The sequence below is a fragment of the Dermacentor andersoni genome, chromosome 11, assembly GCF_023375885.2.
Source record: "Dermacentor andersoni chromosome 11, qqDerAnde1_hic_scaffold, whole genome shotgun sequence".
NCBI classification, from domain to species: Eukaryota; Metazoa; Arthropoda; class Arachnida; order Ixodida; family Ixodidae; genus Dermacentor; species Dermacentor andersoni.
In genome coordinates, this window is record NC_092824.1 from 35946185 (window position 1) to 35962002 (window position 15818).

At 45.7% G+C, this 15818-nt stretch overlaps 1 protein-coding gene across 4 annotated transcripts in view; it reads right to left on the bottom strand.

Annotated features, from left to right (window-relative positions):
* The window catches only part of LOC126518156 (solute carrier organic anion transporter family member 4A1-like), a 68515-nt gene that overhangs the window by 22453 nt on the left and 30244 nt on the right, over positions 1-15818 (bottom strand). For all 4 annotated transcript variants that reach the window (XM_072285689.1, XM_072285688.1, XM_055064845.2 and 1 more), the window contains exons 3-6: positions 13220-13416; positions 11751-11850; positions 7795-8069; positions 5942-6031 (exon numbers count right to left, since the gene is read on the bottom strand). In XM_072285689.1, the coding sequence (XP_072141790.1) occupies positions 5942-6031; positions 7795-8069; positions 11751-11850; positions 13220-13416 (662 nt within the window). The remainder of the gene's footprint in view (positions 1-5941; positions 6032-7794; positions 8070-11750; positions 11851-13219; positions 13417-15818) is intronic.

Consider the following 15818-nt stretch of genomic DNA (forward strand, 5'->3'; position numbering starts at 1 on the left):
ATTATTTGAAATAAAGAAATTACAAATTAGTGGAAATGAAAGTGGATGAAATAACAAATGGGTGCAGGTGGGCCACGAACCCAGGTCTTCGCATTACGCGTGCGATGCTCTTACCAAATGAACTACCGCGGCGCCGTTCTACCCTCCACTTTTTGGGGTATTCACGTTTATCTACTAGAACTAAACCTGCGATTGTTAGTCAGCGCCACACCTCACGACCTCGACGGCGGCTGTGGAACATCCATTTTTGTTGTAGGTGTCACGTGCATGTGATCTTTTTGGGTGAAGGCAACTGGTTAATAAACCCACAGATGCTGCCTGGAGGCATCAGTGCACCCGGATACGAGGACTCGCTATGCAATGCGAGGCCTCGATGTCATGGGACGAAACTTTATGAAAGAAAAGAAATATCGTATACATCAGGGTAGAGCGAAGCTACTAAGAAAAACCATACATATTTCTCGGAACGAAAACTTTGAAGTTGCAGAAAAATTTGTCCTTGTCCGTGGTTGGACTCCGGAACAAACGCCTTTCCGGAGCCGTCGCTCTAAGATATGAGTTAACTGAGAGTCTAGGAAGTTTTAGAGTGAGGGTGAAATAATCGCCTGCTGAAAGCACACGAACACTTGAAGCAAAGGCGTTGGTCTTGGGTTCGACATCCATCCAGGACGAATTTTCGCTCGGCAAAGGGAAGTAAAACTTCATTAATATTTGCTTTCAGCTGGGGCCGGGAATACACTGAATAAAGTGGACGTGTTTTTAATAAGTTGTCTAGAAAAGCACAATCTCGCCGTTTATAATAAGTGTGACAGCGATTTGCCAGACCATTGTGAAATATGTAGTTGTCAGGCGCTGCTAAGCAAGACAGTATTCTTTAGAAGGCAAGGGGTCAGACTGGGAGGGGTACATTAGAACAGCTGTGTGTTCGTAATGTTTGTAAACATGCATAGAAATCACTACAGCACTGGCACACAGAGACAAGAGGAATATGGTGTTGCCCGCGTCTATCTGCCAGCGCTGTAATTCTTTCCACGCAAAAAAAAAAAAAAAATGCATGCGTGCTAGCACGCCTCGTAAGTTTCTGTGAGACAAAAAAAACGTTTCTTTATGGTTCCACATCCGTGCTTCTGCTTTCAGAGTATATACATAGTTTTCGTTTCCCATACGCAAGCATATACTATTCTTGTAGGCCATGAATGACTAAATCAAGCTACGATGAGCATAACGAGAACAAGGTGAAAGCAGCGGTCATCGTTTCGACAAGTGGACCTGCCTTCTTCAAGGTGTTTCAAGTCCCCTTGTCGAAACGTTGGCTCACGCTTTCAACTTGTTCCCGCTTTGCTCATCCTCTTGCATTTCCATCAAACCACCTTCCCCCTGTTTTCCCTAAATCAAGTTATGAAACTTATAAATTCATGGCGTGTGTCTTGTTCGTTGTTGTTACAAGTATTTGCTTTTATTATGCGGCATTTCTTATAGTAATTGTATTTCTGATAACCTTTTCGTTTTTGAAGTGGTTCTCTCGTCTTGTGTAGCGCTGGGATTAGATTCTCAAATACTTAAGTCTATAGCGGCACCGTGGCACATATAGCTCCTGCATTTTGATGCCAATGTGTATTTAAAAAGCACGAAAGAAAAACTGTAACGTTATACCTGGTCATTGTGTCTGGGGATAAAAACAAAGAAGAGAGTTCCATTTGGGAGTCGGGGGCCGTGGCTTTCTTTCTATAGTTTGCTGATACGTGCGATAAGGTCGCCTGCGTCCGTTGACTGATGCTTAGTTGTTAGTGCTCAAAGTGCGCAGTGCGAGTGGTACTCAGTACAAGGTGCTAACTGCGCCAGCGCCCCGTCGATTACTCTGAGCAGAGATGAAAGTGCATATCTGGAAAATGTTAGTTTGCGCGTGCTTCGATTTCTACTCGTCTTGTCGCTACAGTACCATGCTCTTCGGAAATAAAATAAGTTGGTAGTTAGCGCACGACCTGTCGTCTTTTCCGTGTGAATCCAGCGCTGTGACCTCAATCGTTCCAGGTACAGAGTTCGGGCTTGCGAACACGGCAGGCACTCGCTGCTCGTTGAATTTCTCAAAAACCAAGTGAAACGCGGGAAGTGAATAACAGCCAATCGGACCAAGTTGAGTTTCTTCTGAGAGGTTTTCGAAATTTACCGATGGTTTTCTTTTGGGCAAAGTCACTTCTATTGCTGTAAGTGCACGACTTGGAAACGAATCAAATCAGTCGTAACTGAATTTATCTGTGTGCACGGCGTCGGGAAACACACTATCGGCGCTGTTCAGAAGTCTACCACTCCGAAACTCGAACGAGCGCTGTTTGCCCTCGCTTCTAAAAATCTTGCGCGCAAATCAAATGACAACTCCGCTACCTGAATGAAAACACAGTATCTTCCGCTTGCACGGCTAAACTAAAGCACGCTATGAAAACGATATGCCGCCTCGTGGCATAACATTTGCCATGATCAACTTCAGACGTCCCGAGGCAGTTATCCTTCTTGCTACCGTGTCTGCAGAGAAAAGTACGTTAGCAAGAATAATCCTGCGTTTTAGAGCACTAGTAACTCTGATTCTAGGGCCGATAGTTAGAAACGAAGAAAACCAAATGAATCTTAAAAATTAAAGTACATCACTATACCTTTTCAAAGTTCCTGCCTAAACATTTGATTTGAAACGCCAGCAAGATATTGAAATCAATGTTCTGCTTCCCGGGAAAAAAGAAGACCGGAGTGAAGTGTTCCGAGCAAACCGGTGTACCGCCAGCAGTCGCCACCTTTTCTCAAGGCGAAGTTTCTTATCCAAGTCACACTCCGATGCGCGTCGTCTGCTTCGTTAACGAAAGTATGAAATCACACATTGCTGTCATTCCACCGCGATGACACGCACAATGGCACGCAACAAATCTTTCGGCATCCACATTTTCTTTTCAGCGTATTCCATCGTAGGAGGCCCTCTTTTGCTTCAAGCGTCAACCTGGATGAGCTGTTATCGGTGCGGCCGCTAGTGGTCGAGCATTTAGTTGTAGTCGCCAGACAGTAGGCTACAAAACAGAATGAAGTTAATTTACAAAGATAAGGGGGAGAAATATGAATTCACTCGTATAGACCTTGACCATTACATCGGTCATATACAGGATAGCAATGCAGTCAATCAAATTAAAGCTGCAAGCATGGGCAGAGAATAATGGCATTCTGGGAGCAGGTCAGATTGGCTTCACAATAGGTAGGCGTTTAAATGGGAACTTATTTGTTCACACTCAGTGCACTAAAATATCAAAAGTAGAAAGCAGACCGTTATATGTGACGTTTTTAGACATTACGGGAGCCTATGACAACGTAGACCGCAACATTTTGTGGCATATTCTGAAAGGGGAAGGCTTAGGTGACGATTGTCTACAGCTTTTGAGAGAGATTTACCTAGAAAATACCGCTTGCGTTGAATGGGAAGGGAGGACCGAGGAGAAAATTGATATCAACAATTGACTGAGGCAGGGGTGCCCTTATCCTCACTGCTGTTTATGATGTACATGGTGAGGATGGAGAGGGTGCTAGCAGGAAGTAATATCGGGTTTAATCTCTCATACAAACAGGTGGGTACAGTAGTAGAGCAGTAGCTTCCAGGTTTATCTTATGCGGACGACACTGTGTTGCTAGCTAACAAACAGTGATTTCCAACGTCTGGCTAATATCTGTGGACAGGAAGGCAACAATTTATGTTTGAAATTCAGTGTTAGAAAATCAGGTGTTATGGTATTCAATGAAAACAGTGAACAGACAGTGGCAATACAGGGCCAGGAAATATCTCGGGTAACAGAATATAAATACCATGGTATATGGATAAACGAAGGCATTAGATATATGGAAACACAGGAAAAAACAAAAACAGTGAAGGGGAAGAGAAACGCAGCCATAATGAAGCAGAGAGCGCTATGGGGATACAATAGGTACGACATGCTCCGAGGTATGTGGAAAGGTGTAATGGTTCCAGGATTTACTTTTGGAAATGCTGTTGTTTGCTTTAAATCAGGGTTACAATCAGGACTCGATGGGAACCAAAGGTCAGTGGGACGCCTCGCATTGGGCGCTCGCGGGAAGACTACAAATGAAGCTGTGCAGGGTGATATGGGCGGGACTAGTTTTGAAGTGAGGGAAGCTTGCAGTAAAATTGAGTATGAGGAACGACTGAGGAATATGGAAGAAAGTTTATGGGCTGGGAGAGCGTTGAGGTATGTGTACAGGAAAAGCATTGTGTCACAGTGAAGGAAAAGAACTAGGAAGCTTACGAAGAAGTATGCGGCCTGTAGGGTGTGCAACACAGAAACAAAGAACGTCAAGCGGAGAGTTAGAGAGGCTGAAAAAAATCTCATGGGTGCCGGCGATGGAAAAGAAATCTGCCACGAGTAACTACTTAAGATGAAAGAACGAAATCAGGAAAGAAACAATTTATGACAACTCAAAGGAAAGCTCATTACTTTTCGAAGCGAGATCGGTATGCCTTAGAACACGCACCTATACAGCGACATATAAGTAGGAAGAAGAATCATGTGCTTGCTGCGGTAAAGCTAGAGAAACTATGCAGCATGTTTTATTAGAATGTGAAGACGTCTTCCCAGCGGTCGATTTAGGCGCCACTGGCCTCCTTGAAGCCCTTGGGTTCAGCGAGAGCAGTGGAAAAGTAAACATGTCCGCAATAGGCATTAGTTAGAGGCGATTGGAGGATTGGTGGAAGAAAAGTAGGGAAACAACAAAAAACGGAGACGTACAAAAGCAAAGTTAGCAATAGGGGATCAGAAAATTTTGTAGTGGGAGTTCATAGTGTTTTTTTTTCTTGTTTAACCTGGGTAGGACATTAGGCAGTATAATAGCAAGAGCTTGGTGGCGCAACCCACCGCCCCATTCAAAGGGGACGCTCATAACATCCATACATACATCCATCGCCAATGGATTTTTTAAAAAGAAGAGGTAACATGCATTTTAGAGAAGATATTTTCATAGCTTTTACGCTGATCCCACTCCTCAACTTTTGACACCAGAAAAACAGTTACCGTGTTTACAGTCAAAGTATATCATATGAAATAATCGAACTCACTGAATTCATAGAGCGTAGGCGATTAAACTCTGGCGCCGCTTTTCTGTTGCATTTCAATTCAAGGCAGCCTTGGGCAGAATGACGAGGCAAAGTGCATTGTACGCTTGATTGTTTTTTTTTATTTTCTGGTGGCATGTCTTCCCTTACCACAGCTTCTATCCCATAGTCTCCATTATCTCCCTGCTCATTCATTCCAAGGCCTCAGCCGGTTTTTCACGATAAGAAAACGGGGAAAGTCGGAGGAAAGGAATGAAACATGAAAAGAAAGCTACGTTCTTCGAAGCATACATGCTCTTTCTTCCGCTAACAACTGCTAACAGGCATCGTTTGCAGAAGGGGTGGCGAAATGAAGTTCGTCGTGGACACGCTCTATTAGTTCCTATCACGCTGCTGCCTTATTGTTCGCTGCCTCAGGTTTTGTCTTAGCACTTTTAAGGCTTTAGTCTGCGAGTTAGGCTACAGTGTGTACACGTCCCAGTGCTCCTCCTATTTCCAAAAAAACTCCGAAAATGGCTCCCTCTTGCCGTATTTCAATGGCCGCCTTTACAATGCCGTAATCGAGCGGCCAAGTCGAGCTACTTAAATAACGATTTGAAGAAGATCTTGTCTGGGCGAAAAAAAAATTGCGTTATAAACTGGAAATCGCGTTAGAAAATTGACGTTTCGGCTTCTGGACGGAAGCCTCTTTTACGCAAGTCACGGGAGTGAATAAGGCTTCTGTGTGGAAGCCGAAACGTAAGCCTCCTTTCGCAACACTGCCTTGGGCCGCATTTAGTGTTCGTATAGGTTATATGAAGGCATGGTTGCTCGTAATTTCAGAGAGAATCTACTGATTGCTCTCACCAAGCAGGAGTGCTGCTCCGGACGAAGTCATTCCGAACTGGCTTTCGAACAGTTTGGTGACGAAGTTCGAGTAGCCAGAGCCAATCATCACTGCAGGGAAAATGGGCGACTCCTTGTAGATTTTGATGACACGTGAAGGACAGCAACATAAATAAAATTAAAAATGTGTCCTTGTTGCTTGCAAAATAACACTGACTCTGACTGACTGATCTTAACTTCCCGGCATATAGCTCTATTAAAACTGACACGCATACTCTTTATCTGTGTCCGGTGACCGCATTTTAAGGGCTAACAGGTGTAAAATTTTGTCGCACGGTGCAGGAGGCGCCTACATGAATCCGAATTTTGTCGAGTGTTATTGATGGTTCTATCCGTTGCATGTAGTCACCGAGACTTGTGTAACCTGATGGTATACGCGACACAAATTGTGTAGTACTTTCTGGAATACGCGTGGGCACCAGCGATTACGCTGGAACGTTCGACGATTCTTCTATAAAAGCCGATGCGCTTAACGCACAGATCAGATTATCGACGATCGTCGACTGTGTTCACCGCCACCGTTATGCTACTAATGTTATTTGCTTTTAGGGGCATAAGCTCGCTCTATAGAAAGTTAGTTCCGTGATTCTCAGTTTTGCTGCAGCGTTCTTGACCGTCCCTACAACGTGACAATACTAGCACACTGTCGGCTGTATTCGTCGCTTAATAGGGCTCTGCGGTACATATCAAGCAAACCAAGTAAATCACTAGACAAAGCCACCAAGAGAACCCGAGTTTGGTCGTTTTCGCATGGGTCTCGTACGCTGTGCCTTTTAGCATAAAGTTACTGTATATGCTTTCCGCCAAAAACCGACATTCCAGTATTCTAAACTACATTTCTTCGGGTATCTGAAGCAGACGTTAAGTTTGCAGCATGGGTGACATGCTTACATTATTCCTTTTTTTTTTAATTACAGCGGAAATAAGCAACCGGCTCCTTAATAAACGGTAGACATTAGGTTTTGCTTGTAATTGCAACAAACCTAATAAAGTTAACTGTATTGAATCCCGAGCAAAGCAATTTCTCCTTCCTGTGTAGTTAAATGGCAACTCCCGACGTAAACCCTTCTTTTAGACTGCCAACGCATCTTACGGGCTGTATAATGCACCGAAACGTGGAGTGACCGGGTGGGGGGGGGGGGGGGGGGTTGAGAGAGGCTCGAGAACTAAACCTCGACCACACGAGACTGTTCAGCGTGCCCAGAAAGGGCAGTACACGAAAGTGCCGCTGGTTTCCTTCCATTAGAATGCAGTGGTCACGGGTGGGAAGACAACCCGCTATGTCGTGCTCGGCCAGCAGAGCACCGAAAACCGATGGGCCACCACGTCGGCTGGCTTTTACTCGAACAGCCTCGACTAAGCAAAGGTCGGCATACTCACTCACATCTGCGCTGAGTGGATATATTAGAGTGCACTAGTGGACACTCACGAGTGGTATAGTGTGAGTGAGTGAGGAAGGCTCTGAGTGGAAGTCAGAATTAACAGAAGTGAGGGCCGAATAATGTCACTAAGAACGAAATTCGGTGACAATCACGTTGCGTGGGCGACAGCATCGGCGTGAGTGACTGTAAATTAGTGATAGTGGTCGTAATTACGTATGTCAGTAAGTGCAGGCTACTGAACGCAAGTATGAGGGTGACTGCCTGCCGGTGAGTGTGAATGGCAGGAACTGTGAACGCGAGTCAGTGCCGTCAAGTGTGAGAGCACGTGATGGAGCGTGATTACGCAGCTTGCGAAAATATTGATCAGTTATGAGCGAAAACCGGCTTGGGCCGGCGGCCTATGTAGCCAGCGGCTTCTCGAACTCGACTCACTCTCGACGGTGGTGGCCAGGCTGATGAACAGGAACGTGTAGTTTTGCACCAGGTAAAACACGGCTCTGGGCATGTCGGCGAGGCGCACCTGCAAAGTGTCGCCCTTCAGCGCGCGGAAGTCCACCTCGTGTGCCTCGTGGGTGTTCACGGCGTCCGGAAGTCTCTTTGGAAAGCCAAACGTAGGCAAGCTGATGAGCAGCGCCGAAAAGCCGGTAATCACGAAGCCGATCCACCAGGCGCCAATCCACACGTTGCTGGACGGCGACATGCCGATGCTGCACAAGCCACAACAGCGCATCTGGCTATTTCAAAATGTGGCGTTGACAAAATTGGTCTACGGCGGTAGAACGGGGCATACCTCGGCCGGGAGCCACAGAAGCGGTGTCGTAGTCTCAGGTTTATCGAGAACAAGGGCTGGTCAACGTGGTACCCAGACATGTGATCCTACTCCCCACAGAACGATGAGCCGAACACCTTCACAGACTACCACTGTTTTTCACTGTGTTCCGACACGCCTGTACCCAGGAATGTCTGAGGCTAGACGCTAGCACCGCTTATATTATTGCGACGGTAGCGTATGGCATTTCTTAGCGAATCACGGCAACGTTGTGCGACATCGTTTCAATGGGGCGCATTTCGCTTCGTCCAAAATAACCCGGACCCGTCTCCCGGGATTTGCGTTGCGCCGGTGAGTGAAGGCGAGTGCATGGCGGCAGCCCGTCTCACTTTCCCTCACTGCCTCAATGCGATATGCGAGGGTTTACATGCAATCCACAAGACGACTCACTCCGTCTCGAACTGTAGCCTCTCCTGTAGCAATACTCTCATGCACCTTCCTAGCACATTACCGCTGTTTACACGGATGCGATGCGCTAGATATGCGACGCCATGTGGCACTTGTCACATTTATGTGAACGTCCCTACTAAGACATCCCTGGTTAGGCGACTGGTAATCGTTTTTGGGTCTCCTTCTTCCTTCGTGTGGATCATCGTCTGCTCTAGAAGTCGCTGTGAGAAATACTCATCAAGCATGAACTTTGCTTCGGTGTAAAGCCAGTGAAGTGGACGTCGACAAAGTAGGCGCCTCAATGTTACGTGGCAAGCAGGATCACATCTATGCGTATTATGATGCATGCATGGAATGTTTAGTGTGTGACATGTTTAACAGACCTACACTTAGCACAACCTTTCATATATATGCGAAGGGAACGAAACAATTTTTGTTGTTGTTGTTATTGTTGTTGATGTTGTTGAACAGAAAAAAAACTCGATAAGAGAGGTGTAAATACGCGACAAACAATAGCAGAACGAAGATAGCTGCCCTAGGAACTCGGACCACAATAGGAGATTCCATAACAGAGACTTAATAGTTCCGTATCCCTTCATTACATTGCAGTATTATCGGAATCAAAGTTCAAACTTCTGTGCTAAACGGGAAGAAACGTTTTCTCTCAATAGAAAACATTTTACGTACTTCCGCACGCCTAAATCTATTAGTTATTTGGGCGAAACACAGACTTAGTATTTTGTAGCCGAAACAGGCTCTCAAGCAAAGAATTTCTCAGCGCCTGTTCAAGCGTAAATGGCGGGCGTGTTCTTTCGTTTTCAGTTACACTAACTGCTGAAAAACAAAAAGTTCTTCCGAGCGGCAAGCATAATTGACAAAGTTCTGCAGTATTAAGTCGCAGCATACGGTGGGGTACCCAGAAGTAACCCGAAATCTTTGGAAACAGCTATGTATTTATTTATTTTTTTACGAAACAACGCTGTCACCCCGGCAGTACTCTCCATTAAACATAATACATTTGTCCATTCTGCGATTCCATTCTTCGAAACCGAGATTACCGGACAACGCGGCAGGCATCTAGTAAAGGAGGCATTGATCCAGATCATTCAGGGAAGCTCGTGCTGATAGGTTTGTCATCAAAAATTCGACTCAAGACCTTCGTTTTTCGTAAAATTAAATCATTCCTGACGAGATCCAAACCCATAACGAATTGTTGGTGAGTCAGTGGTTCTAAGCGCTGCACCACTGCATGCAGCCATTTTTCTTTTTTTTTTCTGTGTATCCTTAGAAGCCATGTACAAACGTTATATCAATACAGCATTCCAAATAAGTTCTTAAGTTGGGTTGTGCAGCTATCGGCTGACATCAATTTGGAAAGAAATATCATGGCGATCAATTGATTAATTAGTTCTCTGAATATCGTCCTCACAGCTTTTCGCGCGTAAGATTTCGCGCAATTTGTACTTCTTCTACGCAATATGCTCGCCGAAAGACTGTGCACACGAATCGCAATTCCTTAATGCCACCAGTCTTATCTGGACCTCTAAGCACGGCGGCCTGCTTCATCTCATCCCTCTTCGACGAATGATTATATCATGTATCTATAGGTCACGATAAACCTTAATATAGTGCGTGCGATCAGTCAGTGGCAATTCTGTATTAGCTTTTCCCCGGAGTACATGTCAAAACAATATTCTCTTGCAGCAATTAGAAAACACATCCTCAATGATCTCATGCTTCATAAGAAGAAAGTAGTTGGCGCTCCAATGAAGGAATACGCGCAACTACTCCATACAGCACTTCACTGACAAAGTGTGTGAGTGAAGTTTAGAGAAACTATGTGTTAACTTAGGCAAGAACCATCACTCCATTTATTCTCTGAATCACATCTTTCTGTGGCCTCCAACTTTGAGCAAGTTTAGATATACATAAAAAAATATTGAATTGGCTAAACATTGATTTAACCATCTGCACGTCAGAATTTACAGGTATTCTAATAAAAATAGAACCCTCAAAAACTTTTACGAAGAAATTACTTCGCTTAAGAGAGCACTTATTGAATAAGACAAGCTCTTGAAGGCACCACAGAGCCGGATAAAGTGGAAGACAGACAAATGGGAATTATTTTTTTCTTTTCTACAAAGGCCTACTGATCTCTAAAGAAAGAAAGCTACTAACAATGTTTAGCTAACGAGTGTGAAAAGGGGCTTTCAACAAGCACGAAGCATCCTGTATACCGTTACTGTTTTGCCAAAAAGAAAAGCTCCGAACTTTGTGACTTTCTTATGTTACTGCAATGACAACAAATAACCTGTAATAAATGGCATAGTTGGTGAACCAAAAAATTCCACATTGAGGCACGTGCCAAATCAATAGCTCCAGGCTTGCCCGCTTTTTTGATGAAAACGAAAATTTCCGCATCTTCCGTCCCCAAATATTTGTTGCTGCTTTACTGTCTGGCGGTAACACGGAGACAGATTCTTGGTGTCCATACGCAGTGCGCCCAGAACAACAACACGTAACACTGCCGAACACCAGAGAGAAAATTGGAGCATCATGCAAGCTCGCGCACGTGCACTGAGGTAATTAGACGCGCTACTTGACGAGTGATGTGCGTAGGCCTGTGCCTATAGCACTGCAAGCATTGAGACACTGTGCGCGACAGTAAAAAGTCAGATTTCTTTCTGTGCGCGTCACATTCCCTGCGTAATGCATAGGTGCTGAACACTTGACGGTGGGTATTTTGATAAGTGAGTAGACTCTAGATGTCATATTACGGTGTCAATGCAATTTCAGTTACATAAGAGCATCGCAACGATGTGCTTCGCTGCACCTATTTATCTGAGGAAACGTGAGAGTCTCTCCGCCACCGCTTGAAACGCGAACTTCGAGGTGCTTAGCGTTCTTTTTTTGCGCAACCTAGTGAGTAGCAAAGGGCCCAAAAGATGCGCCACAAATTCTGATACGTCACAGACGCGTCAAAGTTGGTCGCACATCTATCGCGTCCTTTGCTTTTCGCTAAGTTTCGCGAAAGCCCTGCACCCCGATATTCGCGTATCAATCGCTGAGCAGAGTACATCGCCTTCACCCCAAAAGCAAAGAGTGTCTCCGATGTACCTCTATCTACAAGCAGCATTCAGCATTAGCATATTCGTGCTGCGAGATTCACCTCGACGGGTCTACGCTGACGTCAGTATAGATGCCGAGAAACATGCCAGCCAGGATGAAGCCGACACCTGGCCCCATGATGGCTGCGGTGTAGTAGATGCCTGCGAGTGGCCCAGTCAAATCACTGCAGTAAAATTATGTTAAGACTGATTCTTGTTCTAAAGCATGTTGGATACATATAAAAATTCTAAGTACTCTAATCCTTGCATGACACACTTTTATACGATGAGTTCGGTGCACACTGGGTAAAATAGAGCTGCGAGACAGTGCTGAGTCCCCTCCTAGAGACCTGGCCATGGAGAATGAAAAAGGACAGGAGGGAGCGTATCACAACGCGATTTAAGCCAAACCCGTCGACCCAACACGTGATCGCACGTTGAAGTGCGTGGTTGATTTTAGTGTTTCCGCTCTGCAGGCACAGCCATGGCAGGGCCGCTGAGCAAGCGCGCACCGAATAGAAACTGCTGGCATAGCTACTGGGAACCAAACGTCTCAGCAGATACCGATTCTCGCTCCGCGATCTCGACGCAAGAAGTCACGTGTTGGACCACCACTGTGGCTTCACGGAGCATTCGCTTGCCAAGACTGAATGGGTGGCGTAATGCTCCCTCCTATACTTTTTCTTCCTCCATGGACCTGACCTTCGCAGCAGCACGTGTATGTAACGCAGCAAACTTGGAGGACCCAGATCCTCTATCTGTTTGCAACGCTCCCCGTCACGTCCGAACATGCTGCCAAGCATGCTCAGTTGCATGATCAGGAAGAAACATGTTTGAAAAGCATGCGCGCGGCAAGAAAATTAATAAGTAGGTTGTACAGGCACTGAGAGTTGAATATCCCCAAATTCTTGTTTATTTTTTATATATTTTGCATAATAGGGGCTTTTTATTTTGCATGAATATCGCTCTGAAATGTTTTTGCGGGTTGGGTATGGATTGGGTTGGGTAACGCGGGTACTTTTGTTGCGTTTCAAGATCTATCTAAAGACTGCTTAGTAAATTCATATCTCAATGCCACCGCTTTTTATCGTAGTAGTATGCTGTGCTTCCGAAAACTTCGTCTCTTATGGTACTGATGTATTGTCCGTGTGACTATTGTCGGAGTTTCTGAAACTTTGCCTTCTACGCTATATCGTTGCTTCTTATTTCATTTAACTTTCATCGAGGGTACTGGTACAGACGCTGAATATGGGACCCTTGTCTGCCTATATGTATGAAAAAATTTTATATTCTTAAAGCACAATACCAATTTCATTGATTGATTGCATGGACTCCAACAGCGGTTGAAGATTGATTGATTGATTGATTGATTGATTGATTGATTGATTGATTGATTGATTGATTGATTGATTGATTGATTGATTGATTGATTGATTGATTGATTGATTGATTGATTGATTGATTGATTGATTGATTGATTGCATTCATGGGCTTCAACAGCGGTCGAATACCCCAGCTCATGCGGCCGTACCGATATACCAGCTGGACTTCTGGGGCGTGAGGTTGTCGTCCATGTAGGCCACTGACAACGTGTAGAAAGGTACCGTGGAACACCCATGCACCAAGTTGGCGAGCATGAAGATGAAACGGTAGCTTCGGAGCCCGCTGCCTGGGGGCAACGTTGGTCCGCTGACGAACGGGCACAGGTCCTTCAGCGAGTGGCTGAACCTGGGGTCCCACGATGAACGAAGAACATCTGAATCGCAGGCCCTCTTTTTGGCAAATCCATCATCAGCCTATTCATGTCTGCTGCGGCACGGAGGCCTCTCCCAGAGATCCCCCAACTACCTCGCTCTTGCGTCAGCCGACTCCATATCCTGCTCGCAAATTTTCTCATTTCATCCAAACAATTCTCTGCTGTCGTCGACTGCGCTTCTTTTCTCCTGACATCCATTCGCTAACTCCAATAGACCCTCGCTTATCCGCCCCAGGCACTACATGGCCTGCCTAGCACCATGTCAAGCATGAAATGCTTTTAGCTCCCCTTGCTGGCGACATTTAAGTGACCTTGAGCCAAAAACAAGCGCCGTTATCCGGGCTAGTTTGCTGACAAGGAAACTTATTGACCCGTAGGCACGCTTACAACTGGGGTATGAACGAAAAGTACAATATAAAGTACATCACATGTAATACATCATACCTGATGTAAACAAAACAGATTAAGAAATGAAATAATAAATGGTGTCTACTTGACACTGGCTTTGCCACACACAACAACAACAACAACAAAACTCATTATCGCATCCACGCAAAAGCATTATTGTCAGCCTCGAATTTATGAAAGGTTCCCGGGGCACATACAGATACAGTCTGAACTCAGGCAACAGAATCGAGCATTATTCTGGCTATAGAAAGACTTTGCCTCGGGAGACGGTTAAGTACCGCGTAGACCAGCGGCGAAGAAACTCGGCTTCACCGAGTTTGAACAACTGTTCTTCAAGCTGACCCCATATTATCACCCGTAGTTTCCACATTCTGGGGTACATTGCTCTATTTGACTGCCGAGATCGTTCTGCGATGTTACGGAAGCACCACAAAATGTAGCTAGCGCTGTAGTAGACGAGACTCGCAAACCGATCTCGGCGCTTTGGTGGCCGCACGATGGATATTCCGAACATTCTTGCAACTAGCTTCCAGAAGGTGCGTGCTACAACGCAGTTCTTTACTACATGCGCATTGGTCTCTGCTTGTGCGCAATATATGCATTTATCATTCGCTACCATATGCCAGCGTTCAAGCCTGTCTCTTGTAGGTAGAATGCCCCACTGATATTGCCAATGAAAATCCTTCACTTGAGAGGGCAAATCAGGTGAAAGCACAGCTGTCCATGTCTGTGTAGTAGCTGTCCGTGGAGGTACAGCTGTCTCACACAACACTTCACAAAGCCTGGAAACTGGTGTCGCACACCACTTTGTAATTCTTAGTTGTACAAGCTGGCTTTGCAAGCGCGCAGCCGCCGCATACTGCGGTGCTGTCGTTACCGCCGTCGGAAGCAAGTTGCCTGTACTCTGCGGCATAAGCGTTCGACGGTAATGGCTCAGCCAATAAAGGAGCAGAGGCCTACCAGGGTACTCATCATCATCAAGTAGATCGCATGTACTCTTAGTGCACAATAGCCTACCGAATGTAACTATGCACGGCAAGCTCCATCCTCCGCTGGATTTGCGAGAACAAAACGAGATCATCTGGGTAACCCGCTAAAGATAAATTATGCTGTCACTGGTACCCAACCCTTCGAAGAGGACCGCAATACATAGGCTAGTTACTGCCCAAATAAGTAACAAATACTATTGCTTCTGGGTTCTTTCTAATGTCTGTTCACAACATCACTCTAGCTGGAACTTCTAGTACGGTGAAGTTTTATTTGTCATTTCCAATGGCGACGTTCAAATGGCAGATATAGGGCACATTTGTCTACACGCTAAGTTTACACACTTTGTAATGTATATATTTTTTTTTAATTCGAAAGCATGCCCTTAGGCATAATACAAAAGATGCTATAAATACACGAATAGGTTCGACTCGTGCAAAAAATCTAGGAGTGAACGATGATGGGGTCCATGAATCCAACGTTCAAGGTCGGGTGGGTGGCCAGGCCGGAGGCCTGTTGCCCGGAGATGGCGGAGACGGCTTAGGTGAAGCCCTGGGCACGTCCATAATAGGTGTGTCACTGTCACATTTTGGATTCCTGCGTTGCAAAATGGGCACGATGAGCCGTAAGGACCATGGTATTGTTGTGGCCAGAGAGCGGTCACAGACGGGGTGAGCGCGACCCCGACACGTAGCCTCCTAACGTAACCTCTTCTCGGCGGGTTAACCCACCAGGGAGGTCTGACCCACACGGAGGTATGAGAGCTCGTGTGGTACGTCGGAGGTTTTCCTTTTCCCGGATCAGTCGTCCACAGGCGTCTTCAAGGAAATGTGGAAGTGGGTATGTTGTAATCTGTGGGTGGGTTGCCATGTCTGCTTCAAGGAGACCCGGCAGGGCTGCTCGAGGCACCCACTGGCCGCGTATGAGGATATTCGTAGTGGCAGCAAGACGGTGAATGCTATCTGGCAATAGAGTGGAC